Genomic DNA, 21,041 nt, shown 5'->3' with positions numbered 1-21,041 from the left:
CCCCGGAAAATGAGTTTACTTTTCTGAAAATATATCTTCCAAGAATGAACATCATGTTTTTCATCGTGTTTAGTCCCTTCTCTCCAAACTGCAGTTTGTGACTATTTCCGGACAAAGCTAGCAAAAACGGTGACACCTGCAATAATAAATAAAACAATAATTAGAAAACTCATGATTTTTAGAGTCAACATAAACATCTGGGACATGGATTAGAAGTTCAATGTGGTTCAGTATTTGAAATAAGATAAACAGCCACCACTGTAACACCCATCTTTAAACGAAGTTGGTTCACAGATCACCAACATTTATGTACAACGTTAGTTGAGCCATTACTGGCAGCGTTAACAATGATTTACAAGCTCTTTACTGACATCTAGTGTTAATTATATGAATGCAAAGTCAGGGCAAAATATTGCTACACCAAATGTTGCAAAAAAGCTTCAAGGAAATTCTAATTTTTGTAAACAGAAAAGCTTCAAATGCAATGCTGGAAAAAAGATACCTGTGTGACCCTAAAAGCACACGCCTCATTCAGGCACGTCCAGCTGGGAGGAGGCCTCGGGGAAGACCCAGGACTAGGTGGAGAGATTACATCTCCACACTGGCCTGGGAACGCCTCGGGGTCTCCCAGTCAGAGCTGGTTAAGGTGGCTTGGGATAGGGAAGTTTGGGGCCCCCTGCTGGAGCAGCTGCCCCCGCGACCCGACTTCGGATTAGCGGTTGAAGATGGATGGATGGAAATAATTTTCTACAGTAAGTATTTTTGGTACACATCCAAACCTAGATCTACTTCTTGGTTGGGAATTTAAAAATGTTCTCCCAATATGACTTGTTTTGAAATTAATTTAAAAAATGGTAATTTTCTTGATGCATCACATTAGTTAAGTAATATTTCATGTTCAATACAAGTTTATTAGTTTATAAAAGCACTTAAAACTTGTGTATTATTTCAGATGTAAAGTTTTTGTTTTTTGTTTTTTTATTTTCTCCTCAATTTGTAACGCCCAATTCCCAATGCGCTCTAAGTCCTCGTGGTGGCATAGTGACTCAATCCGGGTGGCGGAGGACGAATCTCAGTTGCCTCCGCGTCTGAGACTGTCAATCCGTGCATCTTATCACGTGGCTTGTTGAGCGCGTTACCCGCGGAGACGTAGCGCGTGTGGAGGCTGCATGCTATTCTCCGCGGCATCCACGCACAACTCACCACGTGAGAGCGAGAACCACATTATAGCGACCATGAGGAGGTTACCCCATGTGACTCTACCCTCCCTAGCAACCAGGCCAATTTGGTTGCTTAGCGCCCCCAGATGTAAAGTCGTTTAAATCATTACAGTAATGTCCTTGTGGGAACGAAGTTGAAAAACTGAATATAACTCTACTCAGAAAAGGTTTGTAAGCCATTTTATCACACTAAAATCATGTATACATGCATATTGTTTAAGTCTTGTGGCAATATTTTTGAAACAGATTAGCATCACTCACCATCACAACCCAAATTTTAGCGTTTTTATAAAGAAAAAGCGGGACGACTCTAAATTAATTTTTGTTTATTTGCCACAAATGCTGTCAACTTGTACTGAACCCAGAATATTACTTTAGTAAAGAATTATAATGACTGTTTGAGCAAATATATTCACCCATAATAATCACGTACTGCGGCAAAATATACCATTTTATTAAAAACAAAATATTTACTTAAACAGTAGAAACAATTAATGTTCTAACACAATTGAGACTCAATATCACAATATGCATACCTCTCCATACAGATCTTTAAGTCCAGAGACAATCAATTATTTAAACTGTGCATCAGTAAAACTTCAGCCTCCATTCACCAATCCTCTGAGACGGGACAAAGAGATAAAATGTAAAATAAACAGAATAACAAGACATGATACTTTTAATTATTATTAAATGCTGCAGTTGAAAAATGCCAGGGCATGAATCTGAACAATGTCAACACATCATATAAATTAATAATCACCTTGTAGGCATTAGGAATATTGTCCAGATCAAAACTGTCTCATGGCACTTACAAAGCTGTAACCGTCTGATACCATCTCTGTACCATGGTAAAACCACAGTACTTTTTTCAAGGGTTACTAAGTAAGCATACTTTTAGGAAGCGCTATATTCTGCATCTCACGTGTAAGATATGCATTAGCTATAAGCTAAACAAACAGATAAAATGGACTATGAGGACTGCCAGCTGCTACTTAATAACATATTTTACATGTATAAACCCATCACAGTGTTTAGAGGTTAAACCCCCGCTGATATTTACAAAGCTGTTGGCTGTTTACGTCCTTCAAGCGCTGCAGAGTCACGCGCCACACACGCTCTCAAATCTCGCGAGAACAGCGAGATCTGCCAGCTAAACAAGACAATTTAACATGTAAATTAATTTTGTTTTATTTGTAGTTTGGCTCTTTTCACGAAATGACGACAGATTAAAAAGTCTAAAAATTATTTTTTATTTTTTAAATTTTATTAAACAATGACATTACAATCTGTGAAGACTTTTACTTTTTCAGAAGATTTTTCAAAGTTTTTTTCCTGCCTGTAAACTTATTTTTGTAAAGTGCTTATTGTTTATTTATAGTAATTGATTTATTTATAAATAAAAAATAATAATAGAAAATGATTTATTTAATTATTACTATTAACATTGAATTTATTTACTCATACATTTATGTTTAATAATAACAATTATTATTATTATAGTTATTATTATTATTGTTTAATTACATATAAAATATTTACATTTATAATTTTTATGTATACATATTAGTATATTTATTTGTTTAAAACAAAATAACATTAATAATCATAATGTTATTGTTATTGTATTTATTTTTATTAATAAATATACTGTATATAGCATATTCATATGAATAGAATTGATTTATTTATTGATTAAGTTTTAATAATAATCATAATAATGATTAGTTATATTATAATCATTATTATTATTGCATTAAACAGGTTATATTTACATTTATTTACATGTATAAAAGTACATATTTATTCATTTAAAATAATACTAATAACAACAATATAGTATTTATTTTTATTCATTTGTTTATTCATTAATAATAATAATAATAATAATTATTATTATTATTTTAGCATTACACAGGACATATTTACAGCATTTAACTACATCTAACAAAAGAACTGAACTACAGAGGAAGATCACGTGAGCGTCTCTTCCGTTTCTTTGGCGGTAGGATGAAAAATAAGGCGCCTTTCAAACTGTTCTGAGACCAGTGTACTTAGAAGTTCCACTTGCACAAAAACGCTGTCGGTTAAGCACTCAACTGATCAGGCAGCAAGTCAGCTAGTCTATGGAAGCCCAGAAGTGCCGTTTACAAAAGAATGAAGGAATAAATTAATCTATTAATTTGAAAATTAAACAAATATGAACAAATAAACCAATTTATAAATGGACAAATAAATAGACACATTTAAATGTGTTTAATTTTCTTTATCCAAAATTGCAATGCTAAACTCATTTATTGCTACATTTAATGACATTTTAAAGATGAAATAAATATTATTTAATAAGGCACGATTTTATTTTTTAAATATAAATTACATTTTTAATCATTTATTAAGTTAACACATTTAAATGTATCTTTTTATTTGTCCATTTATAAATTGCTTTATTTATTCACATTTTATTTTCAAATTAATAGATTGAGTATTATTCCTTCTGGGCTTCCGTACAAGGCACCGATCAATGCAAGTGGCGGAGAGTTGCGTAATAACTTCGCATCATAGGCTCGTCGCTCGTAGGATTTTCTCGGGACTTCCTGAAGCTGCGCTTCTTTCACTTTTAATTTCTTTGCAGTTCCTTCAGCTTGAGAAGAAAACAGATGATTTAATCAGCAATGTCAAGTTAAAAAACGGAGAGAAAGAGAAAGAACATAGAAAGAGCGTGTCATTAAATCTACTGTCCTTTGGTTAGTTGAATTATTTACATTTATACTCAACTGTGACTTTCGCTGAACGTTTGTCTGTTTGGTTTAGTCGTTCAAAGTAGTTTTTTTTTTACCTATAGCGATTGCAAATACACGTTTTAATACATAAAATGTATGCAAATGATTTGTATTTCTGTTCACCGATTTCTATAAGAACAAATGTATTACTCTCGGAAAAATGACCTAAACATGATACACGTACTAAGATTGATTATTACTTAACCTGAAAATGGTCCTATTTTTTTGTTTAATCTTGATATTTAAAAGTACAATGGTATTATTAGCATTTGTCCATTTTTGTAAGAACTACTGTTCAGAATTAAAGGTGCACTCAATCATTTTTTCGCCATAATTTTTTTTTTACACCATAAGAAATTAATTGTAATTTTGAAATATATGTATAAAATCTTGACTTCTCACATAAGATGAGGACTCTAGTCATATCGGTAACCTTATAAAAGCTGTTTTAATCTACATGGGGCAGGGGCGCCCTCATGGTGGCTGCCATTTTGAAATCACATGACCAGCTGTGTACTACTCGCTTAATCTCAGTAACAGTCTTGTTATTGGACAATTTCACTTTTGGAGTAAATAGTGAATTTCTACAATGGCATCTGTTTGCAGACACCAACAAAAAGTAACGGAGTACACCTTTAATGCACAGCAAGAAGGTCCCCGGTTCGAATCCCAGCTCACTCAGGGCCTTTCGGTGTGGAGTTTGCATGTTCTCCCCGTGTTCGCGTGGGATTCGTCCGGGCGCTCTGGTTTCCCCCACAGTCCAAAAAACATGCAGGTTAAGTGAGCTGGAGTCTCTAAGTGGCCGTTTACATGACAACGTTTTCAACTATAAACGGAAAACTTTATGTGTTTTGGCTGTTCGTTTACACGTCAACTGCTTTTTGGGGCCTGAAAACGCTAACTTTTGAAAATGGGTTTCAAAAGTGCAAGTTTTTGAAAACGATGCTGTTATCATCTCTGTTTAAACATGTAAAAACGTGAATTTGTGAAAACGATGATATTATGCGCGCGTATTACGCGTTCAGTCTATAGGCATGCGCGCAAGTACTTCAAAAACAATGCGCGAGACATTTAAAACTACAATGGCGGACTACTGGACTGTGTTTCAGCTTAGATGTAATGTGAGCTTTGGAAATCGACTCTTTCTCGTGCGGGAAATCCTTCTGTCCCGTATTTTCGCTTGTCGGATAGTGGACTAAAAATGCCTCCCAAGATGTCAGAATACTTAGACTGGCATGACTCCCAGTCGACATTTTCCTGACATTTTGCCGCTTTATAGTCCAGGGTCATTTGTAGTAATAAAGCAACCTCATCATGGCATGGTGGTGGCATAGTGGGCTAAAGCACATAACTGGTAATCAGAAGGTTGCTGGTTCGATCCCCACAGCCACCACCATTGTGTCCTTGAGCAAGGCACTTAACTCCAGGTTGCTCCGGGGGGATTGTCCCTGTAATAAGTGCACTGTAAGTCGCTTGGGATAAAAGCGTCTGCCAAATGCATAAATGTTATCACCAGACAAAACTGCTCGATGCTTTCGCCATCTTCATTGTTTGTATTGACCGCTCTGTGGACGAATGCTTATGTGCGCAGGCGCGTAGTGTTTCTTTACAAAGTGACATCGCCAACTACTGGCCTGACATGCACAATACAGCGTTTTTAGTCATTTTCGGGGATCCGTGTGAACTGGGTTTGTTTTGACAACGTTGTTGTCTGTATGCGAACATTTTCAGTACATCGCTGTCGTGTAAACGTGGGTGTTTCCCTGTGATGGACTGGCCATCTGTCCAGGGTGTTTCCCTGCCATTGGCCCGAGACAGCTGGGATAGGCACCAGCTCTACCCTTGACCCTACATAGGGCAAGCGGCAATAGAAGATGGATGGATTAATTTAATACAATTTTCTGAAACATTACACAATTTAATATGATGGAATTTTGTTATGAAAGTGAAATGCATAAATCTTTTTTGAGTGCATATAAAAAAAAATTAAAACCCTTCTGGATGGGTATATTATATTATATTATAAACCATTTCTTTAAAACATTTGTGTTGTTTTCAGGATCAAAGCTATGGCTGAACTAGATGCCTCTAGCAATATAACAGAAGGTGAGTGTTTATTGGTTGAGAGGAAACAATGACTATTTCCCTTAGCTTCAGAGTTTTTGGTTTTGATAAACCTGTCCCTTTGTTTTATGCATGGGATCTTATGAATGATTTCTGTTGTGAATGTTACTAAATAAACTATGCAATATAACTACATCACAAAAGACACATTCTCCCATAGCAATATGTGCATTAACGTCACAAATTTGTTGTCCCAGCGGAGGATGCTGCACGATTGCTGAGCGATGCCATCAACTCGAGAGATAAAGAAGAGGCAACCAAATGCCTGGATCAGCTTTTTAATCTTCAACTTCCTGTATGTGTTAAAATAAGTCCAGAAGCGTACTCGCAAGATGTCATCAGGTATGCGGACAGACCGGTTCCACGTGTCGTGAAACGCTTGTTGTTGAGGATCTACAACCTCATAAAAGTTTTACTTTAACTCTGATTAATTGCAGGTTGAGAGTAGGGGTGGCGGACGTCATGTCAGATGCCTACAGCCCAATATCAATGATGGTACCTGTTTACATGACAATATCAGAGCTGAAAGAAAAGGTAAATAGTGAGATTTTCCCTCCCTGATCCTTGTGCAAATTCCTTTATTTATTGTAACTCATAATTTGTCTCTTAGATCAATCAGGACTATGGATTCCTCCCGGCCGTTCAACGCTGGGTGATCGGGAAGCGTCTCGCCCAGGACAAAGATACCCTGTTTCATTATGGGGTCAAAAACGATGATGACTCAGCCTTCTTGTTCATCATTACGGCCCGGGCTGCTCATCTGAGCCACGAGCATGAAAGAAAAGTGAAACAAGATAAACGGATGGATGGTAACAAACCACTCTTTACTCTGTGCAGATTTATTGAGTCATGGTTTCAAATTAAGTGAGCTGCCTCACTGTCTGGTGTCTACGTAGGCAGCTACCTTCTAAGGTAGCACCCTAAATGCTAAAATGGAACCTTTAGAAGTGACACATTTTGTACGCTGTACACTAGCGTGAAGTACTCGGGAGATTCGTCTTAAAATTTATTTGCAATAATTTGACATTAGCATGTTGCTAAGCTAACAATGCTATACTCTGAACTACTTCTATTAATACTTTTCGTTATTGAATCATAAACAAGTATATTTATAATCGACATTTTCTTGAATCGTCTGCCATCTTGAATTAATTCTTTTTACTTGTTGCAATGCATTCTGGAATTACCATTTTCGTAAAGCATACTGTACATGTGATGCTACCAGACGCTTTAATGTGATCAGACCAAACGTGTTTTTGTATTAAAAAAAGCGCAATGAATGGATCAGATTACTTAGATACAGAGCTACTGAATTACTGAACAACTGAAATACTGAATTACTGAACAACTGAAATACTTAAATACTTAAATACTGAACTACCAAATTACTTAAATACTGAATTATTAAATACTGAATTACTGAACAACTGAAATACTTAAATACAGAACTACTGAATTACTTAAATACTGAATTACTGAACAACTGAAATACTTAAATACAGAACTACTGAATTACTTAAATACTGAATTACTGAACAAATGCATTAATTAAATACTAAATTACTTAAATACTGAACTACTGAATTTCTTAAATACTGAACTACTGAATTTCTTAAATACTGAACTACTGAATTACTTAAATACTGAATTACTGAACAACTGAAATACTGAATTACTGAACAACTGAAATACTGAATTACTGAACTACCAAATTACTTAAATACTGAATTATTAAATACTGAATTACTGAACAACTGAAATACTTAAATACAGAACTACTGAATTACTTAAATACTGAATTACTGAACAACTGAAATACTTAAATACAGAACTACTGAATTATTCAATACTGAATTACTGAACAACTGAAATACTTAAAAACAGAACTACTGAATTACTTAAATACTGAATTACTGAACAACTGAAATACCTAAATAAAGAACTACCAAATTACTTAAATACTGAATTACTTTGATACAGAACTACTGAATTACTTAAATTCTGAATTACTGAACAACTGAAATACTTAAATACAGAACTACTGAATTATTTAAATACTGAATTACTGAACAACTGAATTACTTAAATACTGAATTACTTATACTGATTTACTTAAATACTGAATTACTGAACAACTGAAATACTTAAATACAGAACTACTGAATTACTTAAATACTGAATTACTTAAATACAGAATTACTGAACAACTGAATTACTTAAATACTGAATTACTTAAATACAGAATTACTGAACAACTGAATTACTTAAAACAGAACTACTGAATTACTGATCTATTGAACCACTGAATTAAATACAACTGATTTACTGAATTACTTAAATACTACTGAATTATTTGAATACTGAACTTCTGAATTACTGAACCATTCAATAACTTAAACAAGAACTACTGAATTACTGAACAACTGAATTACTGAACCACTGACATACTTAAATGCAGAACTTCAGAATTACTGATGTACTGAACAACTGAATTACTTAAATATTACTGAATTAGAGAACTACTAAGATACCAAACTACAGAACTACTGAATTACTAATTTACTGAACTACTGAATAGTGTACAGTAGGTTTGTTTCTGACCTTTGGTCCCCATCAAGCCTATTTGGTCACCAAGCAGATCTCTATCTTACACATTAGACAATGGATCCAGTCACAGCCATCTTTTTTTCTGGACAATTACTTTACATTTGGGACACTCCATTGCCTCGCCGTTCTTCAAGAGTTGCTGGAATGGACACCGGTCAGAGGTAAACAAACGTTTAAAAGACAGACAAGTGCCCGTGATTGTGTGGGCACTGTTTCACACTTGTAATAGATAAAAAAAAGCTACCTCAAGCATCTCTGTGGTTTGTCGGGCTGCGTCATCATTCTGCGCTCTTAAACGAAGGTCGTCCTGATATTCTTTGCAGTTCATTCCCTTATGAATAGCCTTGTTAGGAGAGTAAAATTAATAAGCTTATCAACTTTTATAATCACAGAGAAACGTTTCCTAATGCTTTTGTTGTCCACGTGAAATATGTATTCAATTTTGGTCAAATTACCAAAAAACAAAACAAAACAAGGAACAAAAAAGGTTTAATGTTTACCTTGCAGAGGAGACAGTTTGTCTCGTTGCAATTATTACATGTAAACTCTTTCACACAAAAACGCGGCACTCCTTCATAAGAAAAATAGTGAGGTGCACAGCAGTGGTCAAAGATGTCCATCTTACACATAGAATGTGACAGAACGCAGATGTCTTGAGACACTTTTTCTTTGAACTTGACACAGTGTTTAAAACAGTGGCGCTCCTGCGCGAGATGATGAAAAAAACAGCGTGATGCACCACAGCGGTTTTAGACGGCAGTCTAGAGCATGTTTACACCGAAAAACAATTTTTAAAACAGGACCCAAAATGGTGGCTCCTACAGTATGGCTCCTAAGTTTTATAGTAGAGGTATTGTGATCAAATAACGGCATGTAGTTGCTGTGTTGTATCAGCACATGAATGTCAATGATCAATCAATCCAGTCAATATCAGTTTACTTATTTGTGAAGGTATTATTGAGAACATGGAAAACATGGAGATCATGGACACACGGCCGCCGGTTCAGGTAGCCAAAGGAAATGTTGTTCTTCCGCCTCCTCTTCCTCCCAAACCTCAGGTATAACTTATTATCATGTTGCCTCTATAGTTTCCTCTATAGGAAACCTAGCCCCAATAATTGTATAAATATATATATATATATTTGTTTTATTTCAGCCTGGTTGGTCATGTCCAGAGTGCACGTTCCTGAATAAACCAACGCGTCCTGGATGTGAGATGTGCGGCACAGCGAGACCTCAGAACTACAAAGTACCAGATTTGTACCAGCCAGATGAGGACGAACAACGAAGACTTGAACAGGAGGAACTCGCCCATATGCATTATGAGCAGGTTAGCCGAGCGACTGATCTGTTTTTTGTGACAATCAAAACCCACCGAAACCCAGAGAAGAACCGAATCTGTACCAAGGCATCAGTGGAACAAACTCTAAAAGTATCTAGCTTCAATAATCAAAAATGATTCCTATTCCAATCAAAATCCCGTACACATTCCCTAGGGCTGTTTGTCCATGTGTCTTTCTGATTATAAAACAATACAGAAGTATAACACATATGTTTTTTTCTCATTGCATTGACGCAGTCTATTTTGGAAGAACAGAAGAGGAATTTCCAAGAACTCTTAGAAATTGATTCCCATAGCCTGGTGGAGAACGTGGATGAATTGGATTGCGCAATCTGCCTTTGCACCATCCTGCCAGGAGAGGGTGCTGTTCTAAGAGAGTGTCTGCATAGATTCTGCAGGTACTGTTCAATAGAAAACCACTCATACTGAAAATTTAAACAGAATGTACAGTACCATTTAAACTTCAAATATCACTGAAATACTGCTTTTGCATGTCTTGTACAGAGAATGTCTCAAAGGAACTGTTCTGAACGGCACAGATGCTGAAGTGTCGTGCCCTTTTGTAGATCAGGAGTATTCCTGTAACTGCAAACTTCAAGACAGAGAAATCAAATCAGTAAGATCATAAATGTTTTACAATATATAAACCCAAACCTGCATTAAATAAACTGATGTGGTACAATCAGTATTTTCTTGATGATTTTTGAGGACTAGAAGCCAAGTATCCTATAGGCTAATTTAACTGCTCAGTGAGTATGGTGAACATACTGTACCAGAGAACATGTTATCATATATGTTATTGTTTTTCACCAGCTTCTCACCGAGGAAGAGTATCTGAAGTTTCTAGAACTGAGGCTGAGCATTGCAGAATCCCGCGCTGAGAACAGCTACCACTGCAAGACGGCCGACTGTCCCGGCTGGTGCATCTTCGAAGATGACGTGAACGAGTTTGCATGTAATAATTGCAATGAGACAAACTGTCTCCTCTGCAAGGTAAACATTAAATCTTTTTTGTTCCTTGTTTTGTTTATGGTTTTTGAAGATAAGAGCATGTCAAATTTGGTTAGCTTCTAAGTGAATAATTTGACCAAAATTGAATACATATTTCACGTGGACAACAAAAGCATTAGGAAACGTTTCTCTGTGATTATAAAAGTTGATAAGCTTATTAATTTTACTCTCCTAACAAGGCTATTCATAAGGGAATGAACTGCAAAGAATATCAGGACGACCTTCGTTTAAGAGCGCAGAATGATGACGCAGCCCGACAAACCACAGAGATGCTTGAGGTAGCTTTTTTTTATCTATTACAAGTGTGAAACAGTGCCCACACAATCACGGGCACTTGTCTGTCTTTTAAACGTTTGTTAACCTCTGACCGGTGTCCATTCCAGCAACTCTTGAAGAACGGCGAGGCAATGGAGTGTCCCAAATGTAAAGTAATTGTCCAGAAAAAAGATGGCTGTGACTGGATCTGTTGTCTAATGTGTAAGATAGAGATCTGCTGGGTGACCAAACAGGCTCGATGGGGACCAAAGGTCAGAAACAAACCTACTGTACACTATTCAGTAGTTCAGTAAATTAGTAATTCAGTAGTTCTGTATTTTGGTATCTTAGTAGTTCTCTAATTGAATAATATTTAAGTAATTCAGTTCAATACATCATTGTTTCTGAAGTTATGTATTTAATTGATACAGTAATTCAGTATATAAGTAATTCAGTAGTTCTGTATTTAATTCAGTATTTAATTACTTTAGTAGTTCTATATTTAAGTTGTTCAGTAATTCAGTATTTAACTCAGTAGTTCTGTATTTAAGTAATTCAGTAATTCATTATTTAATTAATTCAGTAGTTCTCTATTTAAGTTATTCAGTATTTAATTAATTCAGTAGTTCTGTATTTAAGTTATTCAGTATTGAAGTAATTCAGTAGTTCTGTATTTAATTAATTCAGTATTTAATTAATTCAGTAGTTCAGTAGTTCTGTATTTAAATAATTCAGTAATTCAGTAGTTCTGTATTTAAATAATTCAGTAGTTCAGTAATTCAGTAGTTCTTTATTTAAACAATTCAGTAGTTCTGTATTTAAGTAATTCAGTATTTAAATAATTCAGTAGTTCTGTATTTAAGTAATTCAGTATTTAATTAATTCAGTAGTTCGGTATTTAAATAATTCAGTAATTCAGTATTTACATAATTCAGTAGTTCTGTATTTAAGTATTTCATTTGTTCAGTAATTCAGTATTTCAGTTGTTCAGTAATTCAGTATTTAAGTAATTCAGTAGCTCTGTATATAAGTAATGCAGAAATTCAGTATTTAAGTTATTCAGTGGTTCTGTATTTAAGCTATTGAATGGTTCAGTAATTAATTAGTTCTGTATTTAAGTAATTGATCAGTGTATTTCAGTAGTTCAATATTCAAGTAATTCAGTAGTATTTAAGTCATTCAGTAGTTCAGTAAATCAGTTGTATTTAATTCAGTAGTTCTGTAATTAAATGGTTCAGTAATTAAGTAATTCTGTATTTAAATAATTCAGAGGTTCAGTAGTTCTGTATTTTAATTATTCCCACTGCATTATTGAAATACAGAACTACTGAACCAGAATTACAATATTTAGATTTGTAATATTTGAGTAGTTCTGCATTTAAGTAATTCAGTAGTTCAGTAATTGCAATATTTATGGAACTCAGTAGATCAATAATTAATTGGTTCAGTATTTCAGTGGTTCAGTAATTCAGTAATTGTAGTATTTATGTAACTCAGTAATCAATAATTCAATAGTTCAGTAATTCAGCAGTATTTATATAAATTAGTACTGTTGAAGTAATTCAGTAGTTTTTACGTAATTCAGTACTATTTAAGTAGGTCAGTTGTTTAAGTTATTCAGTAGTTCAGTAGATCAATAATTAATTCCAAAAAGTTGTAGTTGAGTACAAACCCATATTGTAATTTACTTTTATGATTTATTAAAATGTATTTGGTCATTTATATTTATATATATAGAGAGAGAGAGAGAGAGGGAGAAATTTTGCTGTGCAGTATTTAAAGTACAGTAAACTGTTTAGTCTGATTTGGATGTCAATAGCATCAGATGGTTAATCTAGACTTTGTTTTGTCTCATCAGGGTGCTGGAGACACATCGGGTGGTTGCAAATGTCGAGTCAATGGAGTCGTCTGCCACCCACAATGCCAGAACTGCCACTGATCGCTTAACGCTGCTTCTTCAACATTAAATCTACGCTACATCAGCACAACACTCTCAAACACACAGTTTGTAATTGTTTTTGCGAAGCTTTAAAATGTTCACTTTCTCTAGTTACGTCAGTTTGGCTCATTAATCAGGAATGCCTTTCTTGAGAGGGTTCAGGTTGTTACAACTAGACCTTTGACCCAAAACAGATGTAAAGTTAACTGTAAAATTGATGTCCGACCAAGAGATAAAAGTGAATGCCATCAGGAGAACAGGGTTTGGAAATGATTGAGCTATATTAGAAAGAACAATTGAACAAGCTCTAGTTTCAAATCCTTAACTGTGACCTCTGAATGTGCCAAAGTGTTTACAAGAATTTCACTATCTGAGCTTATATTAAAGTGTACACCACATTATTAAAAATGCATTAAACTGATCTTAAAAGTCTTAAATAACAACCATTTCCCTTTAAAATGTAAAACTGGCAATTGTAAATATATGGATAATGTACATAGATTTGTGCATTACCAGTATAATGACTGGACTATGAAATTAGTTCTCAAGACTGTGGATACCTTGATGTTTATATAGGGGATTTTTGATATTTTGATTCCCTAAATTGAACAATGAAGAAAATATGATGATTAATCTGAATGTAATCAAATGTGAAGTTAAGATTTGTGATGTTTGTAACTCACATATCACACGAGTGTATGAAATATACATATATTTACATATACATAGAACATTCTAGAACTACAAGAATTTAAGTATTTGTTTTCTTTAATTATCTAAATGTTTTTGTCAAGAGGGTCCCTCTTAAACTGTTTACAATATCTTATGAAGTTAATGCACATTGATTAAATGCCTTCATATAATAAAGCTATATAAATAATCTCTTACATTGATCATCTTTCATTTTATTTAAACATAGTTGTGACACATTAACTCGAGCCAATCAGAAGCGACAAATTCTCAAAGTGCAAAAGAATAACCAAGAAGCGTGTTCTTCAGTGCAAAATGAATGCAACATAAAAGCATCAATCATTATGTATTCATAAACAGAGTAAATTATTTGAATAATCCAAGAAAGAAGGATGTGTTCAACCAAGCAATGTTAGAATCTCAAATAACCACTTGGATGTTCCTCTAAGCTCGGATGCATTTAATTCGATGTGACAATTAATGTAAAAATGGACTAATAAACGGTATACATGATGATTTGTTTCAATGTTGTTTTATACATGAATTTCAAATAAATGTTTTCCCCTAAACTACATCGTTCATAAATAAATCTTTACGTAAAAAAATGTACAAACAGAGAAATTCGTTCTGCTTGCATTTCATGAATGAGATCCAATGTTTTTTGAACAATTTCCAGAGAAATGTGTAACACCTGGGTTATATGAATGAGGCACGTTGTTACATAAATTGTTGCATTGAACAACATTAGACACATTTGAAAATTTACGTTACACTGATTTGACAAATGACGTGCATCGTCCTCATTTCTCACTATTTCTGATTCTACGTCTCATTCATTGTGACAAACAGCTTGTTTAATTATAATCCCTATAAGCACAACTTTATATTCATTAGTCCAACAAGTATAAATACAAAAGAATTGGCAAAAAAAAAAAGAAATATTCACAAGTCGTCTCAAATAACTCTTCATAACGAGACGCTGTTGTTCTCTGCTGTTAATTGGCTCCTTCAAGGAAAGAATAAGTCTAGTTTTGGGGCCCATTCCAGTGCAGAGTTCACCACTGCTAATGCTGCGGCCCCCAACGCCACAGTCAAACCCATTACCGCCAGTTTCATAATCCGCCGCGCAGTGGGCTGGACAACAGCTACAGTGCCTCGCTGGGCCTCAAGGGGGCGCTGTTGTTGTTGCTGCTGCTGCTGCTGCTGCTGTTGCTCTTTCCTTCTTTTCCGAAGCACGACGTCTGGATGCTCAAAGTCTTTGAAGGTGGAGGCAGCGGTTCTAGACAAAAGCGAGAATGTTTCGTGCCGTTTAGGGGTCGGGTAAGGATCAAACAGCTATGTGAAGGGAGTTTGGGTTACATTGTTACATGTAGTTATTATGTAAACACCAGAAGAAGAAGAAACAACAATGGCAAAGAAAGAACTTAAAGCTGAAGTATGTCATATCTGCGCCACCAAACGCAGAAAAATATTTTTTTAAAGAGCTTTCTGAATACGCCCCCCCTCTGCCATTGTTCAAACAAAGCGATAGTCCTGCCCCCAACTCATGTCATTGGTTGAGTAACGTAACTGGGGCGGGGCTAAGCGGTCGCTCAAAACAAACAGCAGTTTTCAAAGGGTGACAGAAACAAAGAGCTTATTGATTTTTTGAGAAAGTTAGCCTATTTGCTAACTTGTTGGCTTGTAGCTGTCTCTGTATATTAAGCTGGGATAGGAGGAAGTATCTTAACACAGAAAAAGTTACATACTACAAAAATGTAGAGGGATTAGCCAATCATAACAGAGATGGTTAACATGTAAAATACAGTTTGGCATGATTTTGCCCTGTTGTCAGAAGTTCTGATTTCGACAGGTCTCCCGTGAGAGTCACCCTATCTGTGGACTTTACAATGCCACAAACATGTAGAATAAGGCCCGTTTTTATGTGTTGTAAAGTGTGTAGAAAGTGGAATTGTTGCTATAAATAGCTAGAAACAATTTATGTAAAACTCTTCTGGACAGGGTGAGATGTGCGCAAGGAAAACACCCTTCCAACAAGCCAGAAAGAACGTAGACACTCACTTTTGACTGCGCTGTTGGACGGCTTCTCTGACCAGCACGGACGGAGGAAACTGAACAAACAGATCTCCAGCCCGACTGATCAGAGTCTCATACGGGAGGTCATCTGGGATACGAGACAGCAGATGATGCACCATGGCCATATCACACTCGCATTCCAGCACCTCCTCCTCTCGATACAACACGATCTGCAAATAGATGGTATTCAGTGCCATTGCTCAAGGCAAGGAAGAAAATATTTCATCAAACAGTGGTTTTTGTGTTTTCCTACTACTGTGATAGCCTGGGTTGTCTCTCTCTAAATGGATGGTTTCAAAATTACTGACATAGCTGGGCCTTGTTTTTGGACTTCTGCTGATAGGCCCGAGGCTAGTTAGAAATCTCATGCCAATGGATCACATGTTCTAAAGTGTGTTTTTTTTAGCATTATAATCAGGGCTGTTGATGTAACATGTTTATTTAGTGTGATTAATAATGTGATAAACAAATTACGCAATTAATCCTGCCCCCCAAGTACAGTAAGCTTGATTAACCACCTTGATATGGCAGTAGGGGGCAGTCAGCGCTACTCCAGTTTTATATTCATTTCATATTATCATTGTAATTCTGTTTTGTTTACATTCATGTTATCATATGTACTCATTCTGAACTCAAACCTTATATTCCTTCATATCCATTCCTTATGTGCTCTTGTATACGTGTTTGTTAATATATAAGGTTTCAGAGCTGGAACAAGAGAGTCTAGTTTATGGTTTTATTATTGTTCCAAGTAATGTATAGATGAGGTCTATAAACACAGGATGTTATCCTGTAATCCCCAATCTACTTCCTGTCAAACAAAGCTCAGGGAGTGGCGGAACATGGTGCTTTAACATTCGACAAACGAAATAGTCCCGACACAAGAGAATATCTCAAAGATATTAATTCAGACTCAACAACACAGCACCATTCAGGCCTAAATATAGCTGCTCTTGCAGCGCCAGTGAAGCTCCTGATCCACTTCTGCTGAATACCAGAAAGAAGAGAATCAAAGCTTTCAGAAGATGGTTTAGATGGTGCCAAACTGCCAAAGAGGAAACATCTTACCACAGCAGCGAAGTAGATGGGCATGAGCGGATGGCAGGCCAGGAAGAAATCATACAACCGAACGACGTGGCGGAAATCTGACAGAACATGTCCGAACCAGGTGATGAGCCAACTGAGGGCGAAGATGGTGCCGACCTCGGCTCTGTAGGCAAAATACAGGTATTTTCATCCAATTTTCGCCAACTTCAATGTTTTGTTATTGACAACAAGGCTTTGAGAGATAAATCATGTCTTAAATATAAGACAAAACCAGTCTCAACCATATTGTGCTTTAAATATTGCCAAATATAAAATCATTATAAAGCAATTAGAGGTTCTCCTCACTGTTGCATGAAGTCATAGACCTCTGGATTGACTCTCTCTATAATGGGCATTAGGTAGTTCAGGATGTGTTTGGTGTTGTCCATTGTGGGGTCCATAAAGTCCCTGTAATGTAGGACAAATGGTTCAAATCAACAGAAACAAAAATTTAACATTTTATACATCCTAACCATGCATAACGCATCGGGCATTAAGGAGCCACTAATGAAAGAGAAATGTGACAAATTCACAGTCAATCAGAACAAATTTCATTTGACCACCCTATGAAATCAAAATGGGAGTTTTGTGGCTTTGGACCAATAAGATTTCAATTTGCTGAAAATAAAAACCAAGCAACCGTCAAAATGTCTTAACATCATGGCTGGTTCGCCAGTAACACTGTTATTAAACAAGTTTCACGTGTGAAATTGGCTATAGCTAACAAAAACTAAACTCAATTGGAAAGACAAACAGAACAAAATAACTAAATTAAAATATATAAAACTATTATAACCCAGTTTCTGATTGATCTTGCTCATGGTACAGCGAAATGACTTGATAGTGGCCTACCTGAGATGGTGAGTGGAGAGTTTCTCCACCAGGGCCGTGGCGAGTCGTTCTCCCAGCACCAGTAGGAAGGTCACCACGATGTCATGGTAACCCTGATAATAGTGCAGCTGAGGGTTTTTCACAAGCACCTGCAGAATAATATCGATCAGCTCCTCCTGAAGGCCTTCACGCTGTTCGTCTGGCATTCCTGCATCCATTAAAAATGGCAAAGAAACAAAACGCATCTTAAGCATGGATCAAGATCAGCTAAGGCTTGAAAAAAAAGTGTGGAGGTCTGTTCTGCTCACCAGGAGGGAAACGTCTCAAGGACCTCTGAACATCCAAAAGCACTTGATTAAAATCCTTGTTGTTCTCACGATCTACTTTCTCTGATGGACAGAAAATGAAACAAGAATTTTACCGATATGCATTTTGCAGAAAAAGCAAAAAATACTGTTCAAGTTTTAGATAAAATTGTGCCCTTACCAGATACGAGGGGTCAAGCGGTAAAAGCGTCAAGCGGCAAAAGAGTCAAGCGGTAAAAGTGTCATGGGGTAAAAGCGTCAAGCGGTAAAAGTGTCATGGGGTAAAAGAGTCAAGCGGTAAAAGCGTCATGGGGTAAAAGCGTCATGGGGTAAAAGCGTCATGGGGTAAAAGCGTCATGGGGTAAAAGCGTCATGGGGTAAAAGCGTCAAGCGGTAAAAGCGTCATGGGGTAAAAGTGTCAAGCGGAAAAAGTGTCATGGGGTAAAAGAGTCAAGCGGTAAAAGTGTCATGGGGTAAAAGCGTCAAGCGGTAAAAGCGTCATGGGGTAAAAGCGTCAAGCGGTAAAAGCGTCATGGGGTAAAAGCGTCATGGGGTAAAAGCGTCAAGCGGAAAAAGTGTCATGGGGTAAAAGAGTCAAGCGGTAAAAGAGTCAAGCGGTAAAAGCGTCAAGCGGTAAAAGCGTCAAGCGGTAAAAGCGTCATGGGGTAAAAGCGTCAAGCGGCAAAAGTGTCAAGCGGTAAAAGCGTCAAGCGGTAAAAGTGTCATGGGGTAAAGAGTCAAGCGGTAAAAGCGTCATGGGGTAAAAGCGTCATGGGGTAAAAGCGTCAAGCGGTAAAAGTGTCATGGGGTAAAAGAGTCAAGCGGTAAAAGCATCAAGCGGTAAAAGCGTCATGGGGTAAAAGAGTCATGGGGTAAAAGAGTCAAGCGGTAAAAGTGTCATGGGGTAAAAGAGTCAAGCGGTAAAAGTGTCATGGGGTAAAAGCGTCAAGCGGTAAAAGCGTCATGGGGTAAAAGAGTCAAGCGGTAAAAGCGTCAAGCGGTAAAAGAGTCAAGCGGTAAAAGCATCAAAAGATACAAATATCAAGTGTTAAAAGTGGCAAACGATTAAAACGACAATCAATAAAACAACAAACGGTAAAAGCATCAGGAGACAAAAACGGCAAGAGACAAAAACAGCAGGCACTAAAAGTGTCAAGCGTTAAAAACGGCAAGTGCTAAAAGCATCAAGCGTTAAAAATGGCAAGTGCTAAAAGCATCAAGCATTAAAAGCGGCAAGCGGTTAAAGCGGCAAGCGGTTAAAGCGGCTAAAGCGGCAAGCGTTTAAAGCGGCAAGCGATTAAAGCGTCAAAAGTGGCAAGCGGTAAAAACCACAAGCGTTAAAAGCGTCAAAAGTTTAAAGCGACAAGCGCTAAAAGTGTGACATGAAGCGATCGCCTGAGGTTATTTATGTGGATTTATATCAACTACTGTTACGACAGCCAACAGCTTAACAAGTTGAGTCTGAACTTATTTCTACTCCAACTGGATCTCACGTTTCCATAGTTTTTACATGACTTTGTATGGAGAACCAGAAAACAGTCCAGCGGTAATCAGAATAATCATGGCGCCACCCAGTGGTTGTCCTGAAAACTGTTGCTACTTTGGCCATTAATGTACCCAGGTCTTACCTAGTTGATCAGGTATGCTGTCTACAGACATGTTGAGCAGTCTGGGCCACACCTGACGACGGATCTCATCGGTCAGCAGACCTCCCTCACTGATGGCCATACGCCTCAGAGCGGCCACATCCACGGGCGTCGTACTCAAAGCCTGTGCGATCTCTGCCGTCTTCCGCTTCCGTCTGGACTCAGCAGCTGTTGAAATGATCGCAAGAGTCAGCACCGAACCAAAGCACCTGAATTGCTGTATCTACAGGGCAGTACTGTCAGCCAGAGTTTAAGAGAGTTACACAAGAAAATTTGGCTGGAAAGAGAGACATTGTCCAAGATCTTTCACCTCTTCCCTTAAATTGCTTAAGTCTTTAGCAAGTCAAGGGGGAAATTCAGGGCCTGTATCTGGGGAGCACACAAAAAAAAAAAAAAAAAAAAGAAAAAGCCTATGCACCCCTGGCACCCCCTTAAAAATCTAGGGGGCTATGCACCCCTGGCACCCCCTTAAAAATCTAGGGGGCTATGACTTTCTGACGTCAGCTCCTTATATATTTCAGAGTAACTGCAATACTCAAATTAGCTTCAATATATCTAACGAACATCATTATTTCATGCACACATAGACTTTATTAAAGATTAACACACCTTGTTTTCCGAGTCCATTCAATGGAGGAGACTTTTTCAGATTCATCCTTTCGCAGATATCGGTCCCTTTCCCGGGGGATTTATTCGTTTTAATCTAGCTACATAATTTTATTTACATATCCATACAAACAGCTGGTGGGCTTTCCTTTAGCATGACAGCCAACATCATCACATTCAAGCCCCGGTTAGCTGTATAAACTCATACCAAATGATAACAATCTGCCTTTTTGGTCTAAAATACTCATGCCAAAGGTTTTAAGTGGGTGTGTTGTCCTGTACCGGACTGGAATCACGTACTCTTTTTTTGTGTCATTTCATCTGTGTCGCTTCAGAAGCTGCAGCTGTAGCATCAACTCATCTGGCTCGATGTTTACGTCTGAGAGGAGGATTCTGGGAGTTGTAGTTTTGTCAAATCAATGATAAGGCGGTGCAAAGAGCTATTTAGCAGAGATGGGTCACTTCTTTTAAAATTAATGGGAGCAATTGGAACGCCCACTCAAGAGCCTCTGAGCGTCCAACG

The 21,041-nt window shown here is 36.8% G+C and overlaps 2 protein-coding genes and 1 long non-coding RNA gene across 3 annotated transcripts; 1 reads left to right on the top strand and 2 right to left on the bottom strand.

Moving 5' to 3' along the window:
- Position 1: 1 nt before the first annotated feature.
- Positions 2-2,323, bottom strand: LOC127639670 (uncharacterized). Its single transcript, XR_007969998.1, has 3 exons — positions 1,984-2,323; positions 1,757-1,841; positions 2-136 (listed from the first exon to the last, which is right to left on the bottom strand). It is a non-coding gene; the product is annotated as an uncharacterized LOC127639670 (long non-coding RNA).
- Positions 504-14,133, top strand: LOC127639666 (ranBP-type and C3HC4-type zinc finger-containing protein 1-like). The gene is made up of 13 exons (XM_052121800.1): positions 504-752; positions 6,060-6,106; positions 6,322-6,466; positions 6,562-6,658; positions 6,735-6,933; positions 9,683-9,789; positions 9,888-10,061; positions 10,311-10,471; positions 10,578-10,689; positions 10,887-11,066; positions 11,264-11,362; positions 11,468-11,611; positions 13,198-14,133. Exons 1-13 carry the CDS (start codon positions 730-732, stop codon positions 13,276-13,278), a joined length of 1,569 nt encoding a protein of 522 aa, XP_051977760.1. The 5' UTR covers positions 504-729; the 3' UTR covers positions 13,279-14,133.
- Positions 14,134-14,323: 190 nt separating this feature from the next.
- LOC127639667 (TBC1 domain family member 20-like) lies at positions 14,324-20,880 on the bottom strand. The gene is made up of 8 exons (XM_052121801.1): positions 20,522-20,880; positions 19,895-20,080; positions 18,270-18,350; positions 17,983-18,169; positions 17,437-17,538; positions 17,113-17,254; positions 16,030-16,214; positions 14,324-15,247 (listed from the first exon to the last, which is right to left on the bottom strand). Exons 1-8 carry the CDS (start codon positions 20,565-20,567, stop codon positions 14,977-14,979), a joined length of 1,200 nt encoding a protein of 399 aa, XP_051977761.1. The 5' UTR covers positions 20,568-20,880; the 3' UTR covers positions 14,324-14,976.
- Positions 20,881-21,041: the final 161 nt, after the last annotated feature.

Source organism: Xyrauchen texanus, chromosome 48, assembly GCF_025860055.1.
Source record: "Xyrauchen texanus isolate HMW12.3.18 chromosome 48, RBS_HiC_50CHRs, whole genome shotgun sequence".
Lineage (NCBI taxonomy): Eukaryota > Metazoa > Chordata > Actinopteri > Cypriniformes > Catostomidae > Xyrauchen > Xyrauchen texanus.
This window is presented reverse-complemented; position numbering and strand designations above follow the sequence as displayed.

Coding starts and splice junctions, on each gene's coding strand:
- LOC127639667 (XM_052121801.1), bottom strand. CDS start 20,567: ATGAATCTGAAAAAGTCTCCTCCATTGAATGGACTCGGAAAACAAG. Junction 17,539..17,982: donor CTCTCCACTCACCATCTCAG/GTAGGCCACTAT, acceptor CCTACATTACAG/GGACTTTATGGACCCCACAA. Junction 17,255..17,436: donor GTCTATGACTTCATGCAACA/GTGAGGAGAACC, acceptor TTTTGCCTACAG/AGCCGAGGTCGGCACCATCT.
- LOC127639666 (XM_052121800.1), top strand. CDS start 730: ATGGATGGAAATAATTTTCTACA. Junction 6,659..6,734: donor TATCAGAGCTGAAAGAAAAG/GTAAATAGTGAG, acceptor TTTGTCTCTTAG/ATCAATCAGGACTATGGATT. Junction 6,934..9,682: donor ACAAGATAAACGGATGGATG/GTAACAAACCAC, acceptor TTATTTGTGAAG/GTATTATTGAGAACATGGAA.